We start from the raw sequence: 21,251 nt of genomic DNA on the forward strand, positions 1-21,251 counted from the left end.
TCCCTCCAGCTTTAAGTTTTTTGGCGCTTTAATGAATGCTGCAGTAAAAGTAAAGCAAATCGTTTTCATGAACTTTGGTGGCATGAGAAAATTGAACACCTGAAAAGAGTCAAAAACTCATACAGTCATGGGCAGATCTAAAATCAGTAGGTACTTGTTATGACATTGTAGGCTATTTTTGTATTTAAAGTAACTCTACACAACTACATTTTGTAAAGTATTTACACTTACACCAGAAAACAAATAACTTTAACATTAAAAAAGTATTTGGCACGACCTGAAAAATAAAATAAATATTCAGTAGACATTTAGTGAAGCTTCAAAAATAATTTATTTGCAATAAATTAAACATTTCAAATATAACATCAGAAATCATACATATCTTAGATTTTGCAGCTGCTTCATGTTAAACATTCCAGCCATATTTATATAATGCGCCTTCAGACAATAAAATTGCTTTGTTCGTTTATTCAGTGTCTTGAATTGTTGTTTTGTAAAGTACATGATCAGTTTGACAGCAGTAGCTTCACCTATGTGATCCCCTTTTCATATCTATTGTTTTATTAGTGCAAATAACCCTGATTTGGTTGCTCTGAAGTCCCAAAATTAATGCAGTCAGTTGAATTATCAGAAAAATATATGGCCAAAACAACATGTACATTTTTACATGCTGGTTGGGGTTATGTTTTCCTTTAGGTGTAGGTTTACTAATGTCTAGTTGCTAGAAGTCTTCTAGCCCTGAGTATGTCCTCTCTACCTATCCGCTTGTCGTGAAATCACATCCATCTTTTTAAAACCTTTCCAAAGACCTTTTCTTAGTCTAAAGTCTGTTGCGTGTTTGTCACTCATTTGAGACTGACCTTTATTTCAAATGAATCACTCCGATAATGCTCCTGAATATATAATACAGAATGTGTTGCTATGATTACTTAACCTATGTGAGGAATTTTGCACAATATACAGTATGCAGTCTTACTGCAAAGTATTGACCATTATTGCTATAATGAAATGTCCACATCAACTGAATTCACTATGATATACTCGTATATTTTACTTAATCGGAGTTAAGAGTAGCCGCAAGGAGAGAAATACCTGAACATATATTATTTACTGACAGAATTGATATCAAACTTATTGCCCTGCTTGAGTCTGCTCGAGAACCTTGCTAGTTGAAGTTTCACAAGCAAACGGAAAAGCATTATATGTTTTATGTTCCACAGAAAGTAGCTTTATAAAAGAAAGTACAATAAAAAGGATATTTTCTTATCAGATACAACATTGAACAACCTTTTAAAACCAATGTGAAAGCAATTATGAATTGACTTACTAGATTATGACCGATTTATTTTTATTTTACTGAAACTGGGCTTAAATCAACACAGAAATGGCTTTATTTTACAGTGTGAAGAAAATACGATGACTTTTATTTTTTGGGGGGTAAAATAAATAGCACTTGTTTCACGAGAACCACATAATGAATGACTGTTATACATCCAGGGAATTGTACACGTGCTGATAGAAAAACAGTCTCAAGTGCAATCAAATGCATCATACTGGCTTTTTTTTATATCAATAAATAGCTTAGAGCATTTTCAGCATTGGTCACAATCAAACACTCACATTTCATTGTGACTTCTCATCAAGCAGCAGATTTCTCCTCAAAAGAAAAAGAATCACATTTAAACCTCAGTGGTGTGAATAACCATGCCTTCTGTCCCGAAGGTGCAATCATTCATCTCCATAGGAAAGTCCTCCCAGAGGTATCCTCCTTTCAAGACGTCCAGGTGCCGACCCACCAGGGGTGTTCAGTCCGTCCAAAAACAGGTTGATGATCAGTTATCCAGTGAGCTCGCCCCTCCATTGGTATCTTTGCCTTTTGATTTGCCCGATGAGCGGAAAGAGAAGCGTTTTATCAGACGCCGAGAGAAGCTGCCAGACTTTTTCCGGTTGATAGTTGCAGCGGCAGCAAAGTTATTGCCCATGTTGGAGATGTCTTCGTGGGATTGGCTGAGGCTGGACTCCTTCTCTCGATGTCTTCTGCGGAACAACAGCTTCGTCCCACTTTGGAGAAAGCCCACTAAAGGAAGCGGACAGATTTGTCAATGCATTTAAAACTCAGTTACAACATTCGGGCTATAGAGAAAAACGCTAACCAATCAAATAACTACTGGTTTAATTAATTAATGTAAATGAGCTCTGATAATTCAATTGAGCACAGATCCACTTAATACCACGTGGGTCTGGCTGTGTTCATTCTGCAGCACAGCATCCAGGGGGCAGCAGAGTGTCTCATGCTATATTGCCTTTCAATCTGTCATAGCACAAATTAAGTTTTTATGTGATGCTGGGTTAAAATCGATTTGTAATATGTAATAAACTAGTATTGAGGGAAGAAAAATACATGGAGAGAAATAGTCTAAATCTATTGAAATGAGGCTCTAATGACGAGAAATGTGGCAACATGCAATCATGACAGGTGCAAAAACCTAATTAGAATAGCTAAAACATGCGTCTACACTTATTAGAAGGCGTTAATGAACAATATTGGTAGAAACTGGTTCTCTAATGTTCTCAGTGCGCACACCAAGCAGCAGACTATGACCCCCGTGTTACCTTTATGGTCCTTGAGGCTGCAGGTCTCCAAGGCCCCAGCCGAACCAGTATCCGACTCCACATCGTCCACAGAGGGGCGCTCCGACACATCAGAAGGTGTGGTCTCATCGGTCTCCTGGTTTTGCCCCGCCCCGTAATGGTTGCCATGCATCGCTGCGTCCATGGCTGCAGCGTAGCCGCTCGATAACGCTGAGTCATCTTCTGAGAGGGGAACCTGCCGAGGGTTGGATATTGACTCACATTATGCCCTTTTAGAAATGTGAGCATAAATAATGAATGGATGATAGGAGTGAGGGATGTGTGTAACTGATTGTTGGACCTGGAACACTGCTTATTATGAATACTTGAAATATATCATGGGCACTTAAAATCGTGACACATACCAGTGAATTTTGTGTGAAGGATAGCCTCTTTTCTGCAGTCTTTCAGGCAAAACAAATCAGGTCAGAGGACTCTAATTCCCCTATAATGTGGACCAATGGGGGGCTGGGGCTGTGGGCTAAATTCAGATCAAACTCATTTTGCCTGGCTCCATGTCATTCCTTAAAGGTAGGTTTCGCAAACTTTGTCAATGACTCATTTACTGAAGAGAAGTTAGGTAAATCATCTACAAACAATACCATGTTGATATATGTTCACAAAACAGCTCTAAAAGAACGAAACTGTACTGTCTTGTTTTTATTTTTGGCACTTATTCAACAACCACTACGTTTGACACAGTCTCCATCCTCTGACCTTTGACACGCCTGAGATGATCAGCGTGCTCCTCCTCGTTGGCGTCTTCCGTGCTACTTTGCCGGCGGACTCTGTCAGCTGCCGGATGGCCGTCTCTGCAACAGGATCCAGGCCATTAGACAGGCGGCTGCTCTCTGAGCAACAAGAGCACACACATGTAAATCAGCACTATACTAGTACAAAGGCGAAATAGAGGTTCTCACAAAAGGGGGAGCATTATTACAATGAATTTTGTTCCTTTTTTGTGTCTAAGAAAATTCAAATATGTAAGTAAATGATCAAACATTGTCTTTTATGTCTGTCAGACATTTCTGCAAGTCCTTTTTCTGTGAAACCACATTAAGGTTTTGATCAGGTGAGATGTGTGCTGTGAAGTGCATTCCTCTCATCTCCTGTTACGCTGCAGCCTGCTGCCTATCCTACTTTGCATTGTTATGTAAAACCGTGTCAGTCCTTTCTCAAACTCACTGCTGAGGTTGGGGCTGGGGCTGCCGTCTGTCAGGATGGTGGCTTTCTTCTCCGTCACCTCCACCTTAGACGGCGAGCGCAAAGGGGATTCACCTGAAATCACAACCATGTTATCGCAATTGTTTTCTCTACATTATGTATTAGCTTCTCGTACAACCATCCCAGCACAATGCTATAGATGACTCTGTTTATCTACCTGGACTGCGGTCCAGTTTGAGTCGCGACTGGATGGTGGTGACCGTGGTTACGATGGTTCCATCCGGCATGATGGTTCGGTCCACGTCGACTTTCTTACTCGGGGTGAGGGAGGAACGAAGTGGCAAAGCATTGTGGGGGCTGCGTGGCTCTTCTGTTTCCACATAAACCAGCTAGAGGAGGGAAAAAAATTGATTTTGCTAATGAAGCGTAAAGTGTGGATGGGATTTAAATAGAAATCTGGACCTGCAGGGGACATTTTAGACGAGTAATCAGTTCAGGTATAACAGGTTGTAAGAGGACAACAGAAATGTTATCGTGCAGAGAAGAAGCAGACGTTTTGTTATCTTTGAAGAAATATGTAAATGTCAAGATGAACGGGAAAAATGCCAGAAGAGATGTGAGACAATGGACTTTGTATCAGCTGTTATACAACACTGCCTCTCCCTTTGTGTTGAAGCTCTGTTTCATCCCAGTTCGCTTGTTGTTAGATAATAAAAGTGTGATGTAACTGTGCACTTCAAAAGCTGGAGATCGGCTTTGAAAGAGCTTTGAGAGAAATGAGCTGCATCTTGTCCCTCACCTCTGCTGTGATGGTGGCGTGTGGAGCCAAGCCGTGTCCGGGGCTGATGGACAGCGTGTGTTGTCCGGTGGGAGCTTTACACCGGAGGTCCAGAGGGATGGAGGCGTGGCCGGGCAGGAACTCTATCCAGATTTAAAACAAAACAACGTTTATTTGCACAAACAACATGAAAACCGTTTTTTTCACTGTAGTTCTGCGGACACAATGGGAGAGTATCCTGGCATTTAAAAAAACGCTTACAGTTACAGTAAAGCCTGCCAACATTGCATTTCAGGCCTCATCGATTTTGCTTTAGCAGTTAAACATTCCTGCTGATCAGGTTCCTGAGTAGCAGCCAACACTAAATTGCTATCGTGCAATGCCTTACGTTCCCTTTTGCCGTTCCGCTCCAGGAGTCTGACTCTCAGCTCTTTGGTCTCCAGACCCACCTCCCTTAGACACACAGGGAACAACTGAGTTAGATCTCAAGGGAAAGCTGACTGTGCACAAATGAATTCATTTGGAAAATGTAAAAAATCTATAACGAAAACATTTGTATCCATTTACAAGTAACAGTCATATTATTTATTAAACGTATTGATAAAGCGAGTATTCCTCATCATGTGTGGGTGTAGTTTGGTCATATTTGATTGACAGTAAAGCAATCAAATTCTGATTCAGATTTTCCTCAACCTTGTTTTCTGCACATTTATGTATTTTGTTTATTTGACAGGGACGTTGCAAATTAATCGACATTTCTGTGCCACCGTTAGATAAGAGGTTGTTTCTCATCTGTAGTCCCTGTCACATAATAAAGCCCATCCCCTCATTCAAATTAGCATGAAAATCAGAGAGATACAAAACAATTATAACAACATCTCTCGTGCAACATAAACAACAGTGTTCTGGCCGATTGATAGGATACACGTTTAGGGATTTCGATGTTCGATCACAGCAGCCATCTTACAGAGCGATTTCTTCACTCCACTCCAGCGGGGCGTTGGAGTTTCCGGGTGCGGACAGGAAGCGGGTGGTCTTCTCTGTGGAGGGGGGGTCCAGGCTCAGGACACAGCATAGCTCCCCTGATCTGGACCACTGACCTGCGTGCACACAGCGAGACAGTGAGCAATCTGCAGGAGGCCGTGCGGAAAGGATCTGACGCTGAGGGGAAATATCTGACCTTTACTTAAGGTCGCCGTGAGCTGCCGGAGCAAGAGCCGTCTCACTACGACACTCTGGGGTACAGAGTTCAATCCCACTGATGGATGGTCCATGGGGGCCTGGGAGCGTGAGTAAAAAAGGTACAAAATCTATCACACAGCATCGAGTCATGGCAATTTATTTATTGTTTGTGTTTGTCTTACTGCTGCAAAGGAAGCAAAGGAGACATATTTCTCACCGAAGGACTGGACACACAGGCTTTCAGGTTGAGAACCATGGCAGGCTGAGCGCTGAACAGCGTGTCCTCGATCAGTCCTTTAATCGTGTCCAGGTCCGCCCGGCCCTCCGTGCCCTGACATAAACAACAAACAGCTGATTAGTATGTGTCAACAAACTCATGTATGGACAAAACTTTTTTATACATTTCTTGCCTGATAATATCTTACGTTATCCAGTAGGAACAAATAGAACAGTGCTGTTTATTGTTGCATAATAAAAAATAAAACTTTTACCCCTTTTTTTTATTTATCTAACCAATCCCCATTTTCAATACCAATGCTGGCTTGGATACGTATTGTAGACCAGTGGTTCCCAACCTGGGGGGCGCGTCATGATTTGAGGCCAAATATCATATTTAGACTTTTCTTTTTTTTTTTTTACATATAATTGTAAAGCAATACATGATTGTCACTAAAAGCCTTGTCTCTACATTACAATAAAATATTAAAAATAATTGATTAATTAATTTGAATAAGAATTCAAGTTAGTAGATATTAAAGGCATAAAAAGACAGAAATGTATAATTCTTTCTTTAATAGAAATGTTTCTTCTGCCCGTAAAGTGTCCAAACCAGGCTTTTCTGGATAAGCGCATTTTTAAAACATAGTCATTGTCCATGCCGGTTTCAGTTGGATTATTTGTCACAGTTGGGGGGGGGGGGGGTTTCGTAGACGGTTTCAGCGGGTATTCCCTGCTATTTATTGCGCTATATAGTATTATTATTTTCAAGGACATTTTCATTCATTCATTTTTCTCATGTCTATTCTTTGTGTTTTGCACAGTTGCATATAAAGATGATCTGTTAAGTGTTAGGGTTTTGATAAATATGACGAAGCATTCAAAGCTTAATGAAAATACTATAAAAACTTAACATGTAAAAAAGACATTTGGTACAACTCTATTTTTTTACTCACAAAAGGCATCAAATTGCAGGCACGCTTATGTAACGATATTCAAGAACGGCCTTTCCCTCATGACTCATGGCTAGTTTTGTGGGGGGTCGTGACTCACAAGCAAATCATCACATGCTGACTGGGACTTAGAAACATCATTTGACAGAAAGCATGAGCATAGTAAGCAAAGAATTTCATATTGTCTTGTCATTGTTTTAATACACGTGAACTTTTAGCTTGTAAACTCCAGAGCGGTGCAGAGACGAGGCCTCAGCTGACAGCATGTGGCAGACATCTCATATGAATGATATCAGTGTCACATGTTCTCACCTGTCTCTGCAGCCTGCATGGAGACACGCTCAGAGAAAATGTCGGCTGCTTGGAAAGAGTCCAAGACATCAGCAGACCTTCGTCCTCCACCTCCTCCAGACACACCACCACCTGGGGGAGAGAGACAGGGGGGGGGGGGGGGCGAGGTTGAAAAACACATCACGCCTAGTTGCAGACTGCACACCAACCAACATGCAGACAGATTACACAAAGGAATATTATAAGGATTCTACACGTTTCATTCTCTAACAATAAATCATCACTACAGTACTTCATTTTGATAATTTAGTACAAACAATGGAGATTAGGCTTCCATGAACATGATGGTATTGATGAAGAACTCTATTGCTATGGGCTTAAATTAAAGGTATTAGAATAGTAGAAGTATTAGTATTTGGTAGTCTTAGCAGTTCTAGAGGATACGTAGTCTCTGCTAGCTTCTGAAATACATTTAACACGACAACACAAGCTAACATCTGGAGCTAGATAACATGAAGAAACACTTTATTTTCTGGTACGATAACACATTTCTCATTACGCTAGATGGTGAAAGGAGTTACAGGTAGCTGGAAAATCAATTCCAACATGATTATCCTATTTAAAAAAAGACAATGTCACTGACGCAGAAAGCACCAGGATGTGAAATGGGTTCTTACCGTGGGTTTTATAAATACTTGTATTGCAGAGATAAGAAAGCATTGTGTTATTGTGTCCAAAACATCTGCAATCTTTGCAAAGAGATGTAATACAATGTGGTACATCTTGGGAAATTTGGTTTATCTTGACCATTGCAAGAAATGTCTGTATCACTTTGATTTCTTCTTCTTTTAATTTCCGTTACACAAGGCAGGGCAGTTTGATGGTGCCTCTGGCGTGTTAAAAACAACAATGCTTTTGCAAATGACGTGTGTGTCTATTTGCATGAAGAGCGGGGAGTAAGACCTGATTTAAAGTGGTCCCTTTGAAAAGCATGTGGAGACACATTCTAGTGTGTGTGTGTGTGAACTGACCTACTTATAGCTGTCCCATTGTGATTGGGTCGATGTTAAAGCCAGGTGTGAACAGGGCTCATTAATTGTCATCTCATCACAATGAGGGGCGATCGCCAAATGCAATTTAAAACATTTGAATGAGAATGCAAATGTTGCTCTGAGATTTGTTTTATAGTCCCGCCCTCAAACGTGCAAATTGCAAACAAATCCAGGTGGTGTGCTTTTGTACCTGTGCCACCATAGGTGCTATAGTGATCTGGTAGGTGTCCATGGAAACGGCAGCATGTGACTGCAGGGTGACGGTCACAGGGAGCGTCACTGTGTCCACCCAACATTTACAGTTTAAAACCTGGAAAAACAAGAGGAAGTTGGCTAAAAAAATGACAAACCTTGATTTTTTTATGGTGCAGAAATATGGCCCGGGAGGTTTATCATGTATTGCCCACACTTAAATAATAAAGATGACTTACCATGCGGTTTGCCGATTGGTCGGTGCAGGTCACACTCTCTATTGCAGAGTTAGCCGATAACTGGAGGCTGCTGTCAAAAGTGATCTGGATGGAGCTCTGGGAGAAACAGAGGAAGAGAAGAACATGTCCTAAATATTACATAAGAGAAAAAGAACACGCACTTGGGGACGACTTCAAAAAGACGTTGTACTGCAGGGATACAGTCTTTAATAAATCGGTTTAATAGGTCGCAGTCTAAACAACCAATCACATGAATCTCCTGCCCCGGACACACAAGCACGCGGTTTGATTGGCTAGCGCTTGTACTGGCATATGATTTGATTGGCTGGCACTTCCGTTGACGCTTGAAAAGTTGAACTTTTCTCAACTTTCGAAGCGAGCAACGGAGGCAAAGCGACCACAATGCAATGCGTGACGTCACCCCAGAGTGAACGGGAAGCGTCTCCGTTGAAGCATGCGACGCTGCCGTGTGGACGGCAAATCATATGCCAGTACAAGCTCTAACCAATCAAACCGCATGCTTGTGTGTCCGGAACGGGAGATTAATGTGATTGGTTGTTGCTCGCACGCCAGACACGCCCACCGACAAGCTTCAACGCGACGCTGCCGTGTGGACGTACCGTATCGCCTATTGTTATTTGTGCAGTGATTGAACTCATGAACAGGCTAATCACATCCTTAAAAAAATAACATTGCTTTGAACACTTCAGAGTACAGCAAGCTCACAATCTCCCTGTTCCTTTTGGCACATTTTGTAACTGAGTCGAGATTATTAATGCATGACTACATTCCTCCTGCCAAAGGCTAACCATTTCAAGGTCGCACTGTTAAGTTTAAATGAATCAATAAACCTGTAAGGTGCCATAATGTGTACGCCAACGATCATGAGGCTGTTGTAATTATCTTGCGTGGCAAAGCACTACTGTGGTTAAAGTCCAGGCGGCTCCTTGGCTTTATGATGAACAGTGCTTCAAGATACTGGCATACACACCACAACATATGTTTGCTTGGTGGCAATGAGTACAAGTTAATATGAATTTCTGTAATAAGACGTTTTCCCCTCTCAAACAGCCTCGTCCGTTATCAAGACTGCATCCGTTAATTATTAGTCATGCCTAAATAAATAAAGGAGACACCTCCAACAAAAGGAGTTTCCAGTGTGGGAGAAGATTCACCAGAAGCATGGCAGCACCAGTGTGTGTGTGTGTGTGTGTGTGTGTGTGTGTGTGTGTGTGTGTGTGTGTGTGTGTGTGTGTGTGTGTGTGTGTGTGTGTGTGTGTGTGTGTGTGTGTGTGTGTGTGTGTGTGTGTGTGTGTGTGTGTGTGTGTGTGTGTGTGTGTGTGTGTGTGTGTGTGTGTGTGTGTGTGTGTGTGTGTGTGTGTGTGTGTGTGTGTGTGTGTGTGTGTGTGTGTGTGTGTGTGTGCGTGCGTGTGTGTGTGTGTGTGTGTGTCGTAGCCAGTAGGGCAGGAAGCCATGTACGATGCTGTAAGCTCACGTAGGTTCATGGACCAACACGAGAGCGTACAACCGGCTGTGTTTACTCCGGTTGGCTGGAGCCTTTAAAACTGTTCAGCCACCCAACCGTTCATTACATCCAAAGTGCAGAACGAATATGATGGGATGCATTTCGTATTGAGTGGGGTTAGATAAAGCCATCATCACAAGGTTATGAATGTGTGAGGCCCAGAGACGTGCATTACCAGAGGTCCGCGTCAATACACTCGAAACCCCTCTAGGATATTTGCAACGAGGGAAATTGTAATCGGTACAATGTTGTGAGTAAATACTTCTAAGTGACAGTTTTTTTGGGACACCCACATTCTGCAATAATTCATTTATAGTGTCACTTTTTTTGTTACACTATGCATTTCGCCTTTACTAGAAATCTCATAGTGTAGATAAAGACAAGAAGCCTGGGAATGGGGGATGTTGATTATTTTCAGGCTATGGGTATGACGTTCACAAATGTGTGTTGTGCACATAAAAACTAGGCCACCAGACCAGACCTCCCATTATGACGAGTCTAAAAACACTCCAGATCTAAATTTATGACAAAAAACACAGCAATTGCTGCAAAGATTTTTTGACAAACTGACAACTTTATATATTTCCCAATTGCTTGAGGACACAAAGCGGCACAGGCTTGCCAAAATGTGTCAGTCAAAATCTTTCATGCCTTAAAGAATGTTGGCTCAGATTATGTTTCTGCTGATATAACGTCCTGTTTAAATCAATTTCTGGGCTGAAATATAATCCCATCTGTATATATATTATAGATATTTTGGGGTTTACCACAGTGTTAGTTCAACATTTGTATGTGTAAATGCGTGGAAGCTGAAATGAAACCGCTATCATCCAGTTCATAGGTCTAGCATGTGCCTAAAATTGACTGGTTTATGGGTTTTTTATCATCTAAAGGGGAGTTATTTTTGCATTCATTGGCTTCTTCAGCAGCCATCTGGTGCTCCGTGGTGTTCTACATCCTCCTAGCGGAAGCTACAGAACGCATTTTGTCATGAGAGTGCAGTGCTGGCCTCATAACCTCCGATGTGTCCTTGTGAACCACCACTGTTCACATGAGTGTGAGTGTGTGGAACGTGTTTCTGGAACGAGACAGTTCCTGAGGACATCCATGGTGTCACTTCAGTTTTTATCAGAGACCCCCCCCCCCCCCTCCCTGACTGGCTGAACGCCTGTGTAAAGCATGTGGGTCAACCAGAATAACACTCCCCCCGTGGCATTTGTTGACCCTCGTCTTACTCACTGCCCTTTCTTTCAGTACCATGTATCTTCAGTTTAGGCTATGTAGTTTGGGGTTAGAAAAAGCTAATAATAATAATAAAACATCAACAGACATTTCTTACATGTATTCTACGTATAAACATTTTTTTTTTACCCACACTATCAGTCCAACTGCAGCGTTAGCATGCTAATACAGCTAAAAGAGGCTAAAATACCATCACACAATTATTTTCGCTAGTGGCAACATTTAAAACAACCACCAGTTAGCCGTCAATTCTCAGTTTAATTACTCAGTACAATTGACACAAGAAAACATCCGTCATACTACTTTTGTTTTTGTGTTATAAAAAAAGGACTGTTCAAATAAATAAATCATTTGAAGCCTTTAGTGCTGAGAGTTGTTGCCTTTATACATTCACATACTTGTTAAGTATTTAGCATAAAACTACTAAAGGTGATCTGTCTAATACCAAAGATTATTTAATATTCACTAATGGCACGTTACATTTATGATGGGACTGAATACAACTACAAGGACAAGCATTTAAGATCTAGCCTGACTTAAAAGTTTGTTCAGATTCAATATCATAACAGAATAATGCAATTTATCCCTGACCTAGAAATATTGTCAGCTGATTTTGAATTTTATCTGTTACGAGAGTTTCCTGCGCTGTCATTGTAAATGAATGCTGAGCGCTTAACGTTCCATGTCCTTAAGGAGAATTTACTTCGTATAATCACACGACATTAATCATCTACCAGCAGCTCAAACAGTCAGAGAGGGAAGATGTGAACTGTGGCCTCGAGCTAATCACCAGGCTCTTTATAATTGCATATCTGGACGAGGAGCTTGTGTCCCAGCAGATGCACTCGTATGCTCCGTTAGTCCTCCTCCACCACCCACTGCTCCCAGTGACAATGGCTTCTAATCACGTGCATGACAGAGCTGCTATGATCTGCAGGTCTGAAGAGGCCAGCCTGTTCAGTCATTCGAGCCTCCTCCACAAAATAATCCAGCAGGAGACATTCGAAAAGCTCCATATCAAGCCGGCCGGCCAAAGGCAAGATTATATCCTGAGGCTCCTGCAGTAATACTGACATTTCCTCTGGATAAACAACTGAGTGATGAAACAAGATACATCCTAGGATTACTTTGGGAAAGGGCAGCAGGTTATATTTCTGCACAGTGTGCAACTGGCGCTTCTGGCTTGTGTGGAATGCTCTTAAAGCTTTAGAGGCATTCGGCTGAATCCGCTTTATTTTATTGATTGTTTATGGGTATACGTAAAAGTATAAGTATAAGTAAATCTGTTTAACTGTTGACTAACCGGAGGACGTCCTATTTACATTGTCGGATATAACCAGCTGCGATGAAGCCTCGGGTCAAATCCCTGGATTATATGGACACAGAAGAGTGAGGAGGGGCTGGTGGGGTCTTGTTAGAGTAGAGGTAGATTGGACATATCCTTAGATTTGTGAAAAACACAGCTGCAACACAAGGGCTCAACATCTCTGCCTATCACCCTGAGGCTGCAATTGTCTCCTCTTATCCACATCTCACAAATCATAACATTATAAATGTTTCTTCTTGGAATTAAAGTGGCGGAAATAAAAATACAAATCGTTGAATGGAAGGAGCTGAATGCGTCACAAACACTTTGTCTTTAGAAACCCCAAAATGACGTTTGACCTTTTACTATGTTCTGCTGTTTTTATGTAATAACCTGTCAAGATTCAGCCCCCCTGGTAACAGATGGTAGCCTCAGGACTTCATGTCATACTCGCTTTCGTTTCTACACTGTCATCTGCCAAAAAAATGCCCCAAGAAAAGATCTTATAGGGGGGGGGAAACGATTTAGCCCCCTATAGATTTTTTGTTGTTTTGAATACTAGACTTCAGGGGTCAGGGTCAGGTCTCCTCTGAGGTCAAGGTATGAGCTGTTCTGTTAAATGTGCAGCGTTAAAATATTATTATGAGTATTGGAGGTTTCTGGCTTACTTCACTATGTGCTGCAGTGAGTGGAATATCAACAAGGTAAAGTGATCCACATATTAAAAATGGCTATTTGAAATGACAGAAAGTGACCTAGTGAAACCCACAGAAGATTACACAGTGGTGTTACGCCCCTTTTAGAAGTGGAGAAACAATCACAAGAGTAAACATGTAATTTATACCAGGCAATACCTCAAATCCCCAGATATGTTTTTGAAGACAAAAGCAATAGATCGCAGGACACTAGATCAAAGCGGCCATATTATTAATTTCCAGCTTCCTATTTGCATTCAAATGCAAAAAAACCAACTAAATAACACACTACTGGAAAGTCAAAACAACAAAAAGCGCATAGTATGGCCCCTTTAGGACAATCTGCTATCCAACACCTTAACTTCCTTTTAAATACTAACAATTATATATCAATTACATTCTTTCAAACCATTTTCCAAACACTTTCAGGATATACAATCTTTGTATGTACCATGTAATATGTGTGATCTTTTTTCGATAGGGAGTTGGCTTGGCAACTGGAAGGTCACCAGTTAAAAGTCCCGGCAAGACCAAGTGCTACCGAGGTGTCCCTGAGCAAGGCACTGTTCCCTACACTGCTCCCCGTGCGCCGATCATAATGGCAGGCCCACTGCTCCTAACACTAAGATGGGTCAAATGCAGAGAAACCATTTTGTTACATAGTACATGTACTACGTAATGATAATAAAAGTACAAAAACAACATATGAACATCCTAAGAAACCATGAATTTACTTTTCACAATAAAATGTAATCTATCGCAGCTCGATGAATACCAATACACACAGTAAGAGGTGTGAACAACGGAAGCAAAACCTTCCTTTCTCTGACTTCCAGTGAAATATCCCTCATGTGTATCCACTGGAATAAAAGGCCATGTGTCATTGGGGCAGAAAACCAATACTGAAATGAGTATCCTCTCACAAAATGATCCCAAGAGCACCGCAAAGTTAGAAACCATTCAGCGTATAATGCTACGGATAAAGGAAAGAACGTGAAATAAAATCCAGGGAGTCCAGTTTGTGTGTTACATCCTTCACTGCCTTGTCTTTAAAGCCAGATTCCAGAATAATTACATGAGCTTGACCCAACATATGAAAAGCCAGGGAGGACAAAAACAATCACAAAAATCCCTTAATCCTTTTGTCAAAATAGTTGCTGATTAATTTCCTGTCTCAGCTTTACATAAAACGATTAGATGGAGGTATATTTGTACCAATTTAATGTACAATAGATAGTTTGGGAATGTATCTTTTCCTGCTGCCACGCATCAAATATTTTTTAAAACCAGATTGGATTTTTGGTTATGGATTTAAGTTTATTCTAGTTTCCGAAAAGCTATTATTATTATTTTTTTACAGCAGGGTAGTACAACTTTCTGTGCAGGTTAATTCAACTTGCTTTATTTGGATACATTTCAACATAATTATTTAAAGACCACTGTCAGCATCCATACTTAGGTTAATGCTATAAAGGCTTTGCGTCCTTATCCCCACATGATGACATTGAAACCATATCTTCATTGGGCTTTTTCCCTGTGGAGAAGCTCATGTTTTGCCGGATGCAGAAACATAATCAGGAAATGCAAGTCAGGTGAGAACGATAGTGTCTTTTTTCTTTGCGCCCACAGCAGCATGGCTGGCAGGTGTTTACTGGGTGTGAGAGGTTGAGAATGTGAGAAATACTTGCCATGTATCCAAAGAAAACCTACAACAGGTTTTTCCCGACTTTTTTTTGTGAAAGAAATACAAAAATAAAAACAAAGCCAAGTTTCAACACTACAGTAACAAGGAAATACTTAAGTGAACATGTTATTCTCATTTTCAGGTTCATATTAGCATGTTGTGTCTCCACTGTGACATGTCTCCATGCTTTAATGTTCAAAAAGCTTTTTATTTTTCTCATACTGCCTGTGCTGCAGCACCTCTTTTCACCCTCTGTCTGAAACCAGAGCCCAGTCTGCTTGGTTAGCTGGCCGGCTCTGTTTTGATCGGTTAGAATTGTCCCACGTACAATGTGTTTGAGAGCGAGCCAATAGAAACGTGAGTGTTACAAAGTGATGTCTCTCGGTTACGGAAGTAAACAAAGGCGTTTCATGCAGGAAGGGGGTGGAGTGTCAGGGCAGTTTTTGGTTGCGCTTCCACTTGGCCTAGTTTTGGCCCGGGGCTACTTTTTCACCTTTTTTCTGGCCCGACTAAATCGTGGTTCTATCGAGGCCAACAAACAGGGCTGAGTCGGGCTGAGTTTGCTAAACTAGAGAGAGAATCGCTGTCAAGGGGGCTACAACTACTACAACAAGATGAACATATTTGACCGTGATTGAATTGTAATACACGTTTCAAAATTATGCCGACGTAACAAAATACTGATACCGGTTAGTAAAAACCATGAATTAATGCTTTGACAAGTCTGCAGACAGACGGCAGGCGAAAAACTTTTTAAAATGCGTGATCTTCGTATTATAGACACATGTATTTCCAAACATTTGGTCTACCTACGCTGTAAAATGTATTATCTCTTTGATTTACACACGGCATCTATTGCACGTCTGTCCGTCCTGGGAGAGGGATCCCTCCTCTGTTGCTCTCCCTGAGGTTTCTCCCATGTTCCCCTTTAAACTGTGGGTTTTTCTCCGGAGGTTTTTCATTGTACGATGTGAGGGTCTATGGACAGAGGGTATTGTTTTCTCATACTGATATTCTGCACAAACTGTGCTGTTGTATTAGCTGTAAAGTGTCTTAACTGTAGGGTATTTTTATTATATGTACAGCACTTTGGCTCGACCAAAAATCGTTTAAAAATGTGCTATATAAATAAAACTTGATTTGATTTGTTGTCTAAATGGAGATCGGCTAAGCTAACGCAATATAGGCTATATGCTCGGACCGTCCACACTCACATCAACGGCCTATACAGACATAAATAAACCAGCGACTGTATTCGCCATGACACAGACAGTCAGTGGTCTGTACTTGTTTAACTTTTGTCTAGTTTCTGAACAGATATGAGGAGCTTGAGTGCAAACAGCTAACAGCTGATGTGGTTTTTTCTGGGGTGCTCACGGGTGCTCATTGAAGATGATGTCACGGCTCCGCCTACACTGCGTTACTATAGTTACTGACCCAGCTCCTAAACTGTAATGGAAGCGCAGCATTAAAGTGAGCCGGGCCTAATAAGGCCTAACCACACCGAGCGAGGTCGAGCGAGGCCTACGGTGGAAATGCACCATTAGACTGACTACTGGAGGAAGCTGTTATAAATACAGCAAGACCTGTTTCTTATATTCGTATCTCGTTCAAAGCTTCACTTAAAAAACGCTTTTGTGATTTGCATACGCCCCAAAACACATTAACAATAACAGATTGCATGAAACCATTTTGTATTGTGATGAGTAAACTCTGGAAGTTTTGGCTCACACCCTCAGTTCACAAACTAAACAACACATGGACAGACAGGCGTGGACCGCTTGGCTCCTCCACCACTGACGCATTTACTCAGTCTGGAGATTTATCTTAAAAAACATTGTATATTTTATCATTGTTGTGCAAAAGCCCTGCGTTCATAAGCCTAAAGGTCATAGAAGAGCAGAAGAAGCATGAAGGTTATATTCCGTGCAATACATCTCCATAGCAACTTTCTTTTTTAAAACCTTTTCTAAGCCTTCCTCATGTGTTTGTTGCTAATTCCACCACAAACAGAGTAGCTGTGCAAAGGGCAAATACAGCTAGGTTGCATAGTGATTTCTATTTATATCTCCTTTACACTAAGCCTCAATACATGTCCACAGTTCACCCGAGGTTCACTCCAATGTTGTGCAGTTTCTTGGTAACTGAGAGCAATAGATCAACTAATTAGAAAGAAAACTAAGCTGGGAGACGCTCCAATTTACCGCCATATATGAAAGAGAAGCAGTTAGAGAAGAATTACACCGATCAGCCCCCTGACCTAGGCTGCTCAATGAATCGTATTTTAATCGCAATTACGATTATGGCTTGCAACGATTACGAAAACAACGTAATCGAAATAAAACACTAATTTTCTTTTTTTTTTTATTGTTTTTTCAGTTTAGTTATACTTAAAGTCCAGGGTAATCAACTGTTAAATGCATACTGTTCAAATTCCAATAAATTGATGTTTTCAAAGTAAATCGTTTTTAATAATCGTGATATCAATTATTGACCCAAATAATCGAGATTATGATTTTTGCTATAATCGAGCAGCCCTACACTGACCTGTTTATTACAAGCTCAAAAATGCATAACACTGGGAGAAAAAAAATACAGCTAACTTAATACTGCATACCAAAAGACATGTGATATAACATAAGACCATGAAGGATTCACACAAAGAATCACAAACATGTTTACGCTCGAACTAAAGCAGTTTGTACGGTAAATTACACAGGACAGACTGGCTTTGAAGGACTTTTCTCTATATACTAAATGGATATCCTAAACAGCACAAACATTGTCAGACTTTAAAGGCATCCTTTTCCATTTTTTAGAAATGTGCATCGTGTTGCACCGACTAAAGGGACTGATGTACTCAGTCGACAGCTGTGGTCACCGACGTCACAGGGACCCTTGTGTACTCACAGATGCGGAGAGTATAATTTTGGCTTTAAATGTTACGATCAATATCACTCTCTTAATTTAGAATCTAACTACAGTTGGCGTAGTATTCCTTGAAGGGACCAATATGTAAGATTTGGGGGGATACAGTGTTTCGGGGGCACCCCATCTTTTTTTATGAGATCGATTTGTGGCGGACGATATTTAATTGTGGCGGCCCGTCACAAACAAATCAATGTATGGGAAACACTGGGATCTATTAGCATTTAGCAGAGATGGCCATTTACATTTCTAATATTCTCAAACTAACAACTGTTGTAGTTCAGAATTAGCTTTTTATTTCAACGTAGGGAGCAGGTCCTCTACCACAAATTATTCCATGTCGCACAGCCATTTTTCTACAGTAGCTCAGTAAGGACAAACTAAACACTGGCATTATAGGTGGCCTTCCACTTGTGTCTATAGGTATAGACACAAGTGGAAGGCCACCTACAGTTCCTCACATGCTTGGAAAGGGAGGAAGATGTTATAATTTGGTTGGATGGCACTACATGAAGATCAAGTTTATTACCGAGCTAGGTCATACAGTCAGAATCCTACGACACATATAACCAATATGAAATTGCAAATGTATGCAAAATGCTGTTCAATATTTGTAAGCAGGGTATCTAAAAAACAATACATTTAAGAAATGTGCTGAACAAGTACTGGCTTATTTATTGAATCATCTCCTTCTTTGTTTTTTTATCAAACCAATATGTAAAACTTGCACCATCACCAAATAGTTCTGTCTCCAAAGAGTTCACTGTAACATCTGAGGCGAGGCTGATCCTTTTGAATCAGAATCAAGTGCCATTTGTTGTGCATGGTTGCTTTGTGGATTGAACTGACCCATTTCAATTCACCGCCAACTCATCTCTCATGCAACACACACACACGGTTTCTGAGTGGGGGGTGCAGAGGACCCTCCTCCTCTTCCAGCAGTGCTCATAGCTAACATCTAACCGTGTGGAAGACTTTGATTCACACAGATCAAAAGGATCTATTTAAAAGGAGAAAGACCTTTTAGAAACGTACTCTAATCCTTCAACACGTGCCAGACAACCGACCGTCTGGACTCTCAGCAGACTGAATCCCACATTCTTGGTCGAAGCAGCTACCTCTTGCAGTTTTAATACAATCTATGAGCTGCAGGGGGAAGTGAGAGACAACTGTTCTTCATAGACTTAGATCGAAAGCATCCATTTCCCCCATCACAGGCCGGGGTATCAAACTATTTTTATCAGCCGTGGGTGTTCGTACTGTGACTACGCTGACTGGTCTTGCCTCTCCTCTCTTATGTGCCTTGATTCAGAGCTGTTACGCAACGCTCTGCCCCCATCCTCTTACGGATTAGACACTCCAACTCCCACACCTCCACCTCGCTGCCTACACACACTTCCAGCGCACAAGGGCACACCAACTGTATCAGCCCTTGCTTTACTATTAATGCCTCGGCTCAGCGGAGTAACCTTAGGCGTGCTCCTCTACACACTGACATCATGTTTATTCATCTCTCCTATGCAGTATGATAAGTGCTACACTTCCTCTGATTCATGGCTGGGACATGTATTAATATTAAGTCAGTATTGGGACATGAGCATAGATATCCTAGAAGTGGTACATTTTGTTCATAAATGTTTTCTGGCTTCTTTCTGTACATCAAGACTGTTTTATCTCTTCTGTTATATGCCACTGAGGCTTTTTATCCACATTTCTGAGGATTAATAATACAAATTTCATTGTGTAACTTTTGTTAAGGCATTAATGAACAGCCCAATATTGATATAGGTCTGTCCTCTTCTTAAGAAATGTTAAGTCGACTAGCATACATTTTGGTTATCTTATCAGATGAGATGTGCTCATAATATTCTTTAACATCAGAAATTTAGCAGGAAAAAAATTAATGATGGACGACAAAAATCTGTGTCGACTTATCGACTAGAGCTGGTAGCCCTAGATATCAAGTATTTTCCTCAGAAATCTTGTGATAGCCGTGGTAACAATATCTGAAATTAACAACTCACCCCATGCCTGCATGCTTGCTCATTCAGAGCTTTGACCCAGGTCCTCTGCCAGTGCTCTCTGAAGGACTTGAAGGAGAACAGAGAGGTCAACAGGCCTTTCACCCCTGCCTCAGATGAAGCCCCTGCACCCCGGCCCGAGCGGAGCTTCAGCAGGAAGCCCCACGCTCCTCCCGCCAGGCTCTGCTGGGGCTGTGTGATGGAGAGCTGCTGCCAGGCTATATCTCTCCTGTCCTGCTTGGCTGTCTTCCTGGATCCCCACAGACGCAGCACGGTCAGCAAGTACTGGAGCAGCCATCCCAGCACAATGAGCAGGGATGTTAGGAAGAGACCCACCAGACACAGCCAGCCCAACTCCTGGAGCTCCATCACCGTCTCCTGGAGCCTCTCATACCACCAGGTCCAGATGGAAATATCAGGACTGTCAATCAGAGCAGATCCGCTGAAGAACCCTGTGAGTAGAGGCAAAATACATCAGTCAGTCATCTTGATTCAATGTGTAATAACAATGTATAACCAAAATGCAAAGGGGACGCAAAGACACGGAGGCTATGACCACATTGACTTTAATATGCTTGGTTTTATATCCCATGCAACACACCATGCATATGAAGCAAAAGCCCTTGAACCTGCGTTAACGTTACGTAGATAAGGATTAATTGTGCATTATCTAAGAGGACGATGTAGCAGCAGGTTCATTCGGAAAATATAACAACAGATTATAAATTGTAGCTTCATAACAACCTACCGTTTAACTTGAACAGTCCGTGCTGCAGGCTGCAGGGTAACGAACGCGATGCATTGGTAACATGAAGCTGGTTTCATGGCGATGACCTGCCAACAGCAAATGTGTTTGTCCCATCTCCAAATCTGAAGCGACGTTTTGACTGAGGTCTCCCTGCGGTCATTAATAGATTCAAAATGAAGCCTCCTGTCCTCTGTAAGAACCGACAGAGTCCGGAGGGTTTAGGCTCTCCGCTGCTCGTACCCTGCTATCTCTGTCACCTCTCCACAATGATGGTTTGATAAAGAAAGAGCAGTGGAGCCCCACAGGTGGCGCTGCAGAGGAGGAACGCATCGGTAAAACGGAAGTGAAAGGTGGAGCTTTCAAAATAAAAGCATGAAACATTAATTAGTTCAGTCTGGCAAACG

General features: G+C 41.5%; 1 protein-coding gene across 2 annotated transcripts; it reads right to left on the reverse strand.

Moving 5' to 3' along the window:
• Positions 1-307: 307 nt before the first annotated feature.
• On the reverse strand, positions 308-21,121 carry c2cd2l (c2cd2 like). Of its 2 annotated transcripts, none has more exons than XM_079651691.1 (15): positions 20,848-21,121; positions 20,103-20,551; positions 8,699-8,794; positions 8,458-8,577; positions 7,237-7,347; positions 5,973-6,086; positions 5,754-5,853; positions 5,541-5,673; positions 4,962-5,026; positions 4,595-4,716; positions 4,013-4,184; positions 3,817-3,909; positions 3,349-3,443; positions 2,614-2,827; positions 308-2,077 (listed from the first exon to the last, which is right to left on the reverse strand). In XM_079651691.1, the coding sequence occupies exons 2-15, from the start codon at positions 20,466-20,468 to the stop codon at positions 1,833-1,835; spliced, it is 2,046 nt and encodes a 681-aa protein (XP_079507817.1). In that variant the 5' UTR covers positions 20,469-20,551; positions 20,848-21,121; the 3' UTR covers positions 308-1,832. The 2 variants fall into 2 exon arrangements, with proteins under 2 accessions (XP_079507817.1, XP_079507816.1); XM_079651690.1 differs by having other exon boundaries at positions 3,349-3,482.
• Positions 21,122-21,251: the final 130 nt, after the last annotated feature.

The sequence above is a fragment of the Notothenia rossii genome, assembly GCF_949606895.1.
Source record: "Notothenia rossii genome assembly, chromosome: 9".
In the NCBI taxonomy this organism is placed as follows: Eukaryota; Metazoa; Chordata; class Actinopteri; order Perciformes; family Nototheniidae; genus Notothenia; species Notothenia rossii.

Bases quoted from the DNA above. Each gene is read 5' to 3' on its own strand.
- c2cd2l (XM_079651690.1), bottom strand. From the start codon at position 20,468: ATGGAGCTCCAGGAGTTGGGCTGGCTGTGTCTGGTGGGTCTCTTCCTA. The intron at 6,087-7,236 runs GTGAGAACATGT...TGTTTATGTCAG, and splicing joins CATGCAGGCTGCAGAGACAG to GGCACGGAGGGCCGGGCGGA. The intron at 5,674-5,753 runs GTCAGATATTTC...GTGTGCACGCAG, and splicing joins CACGGCGACCTTAAGTAAAG to GTCAGTGGTCCAGATCAGGG.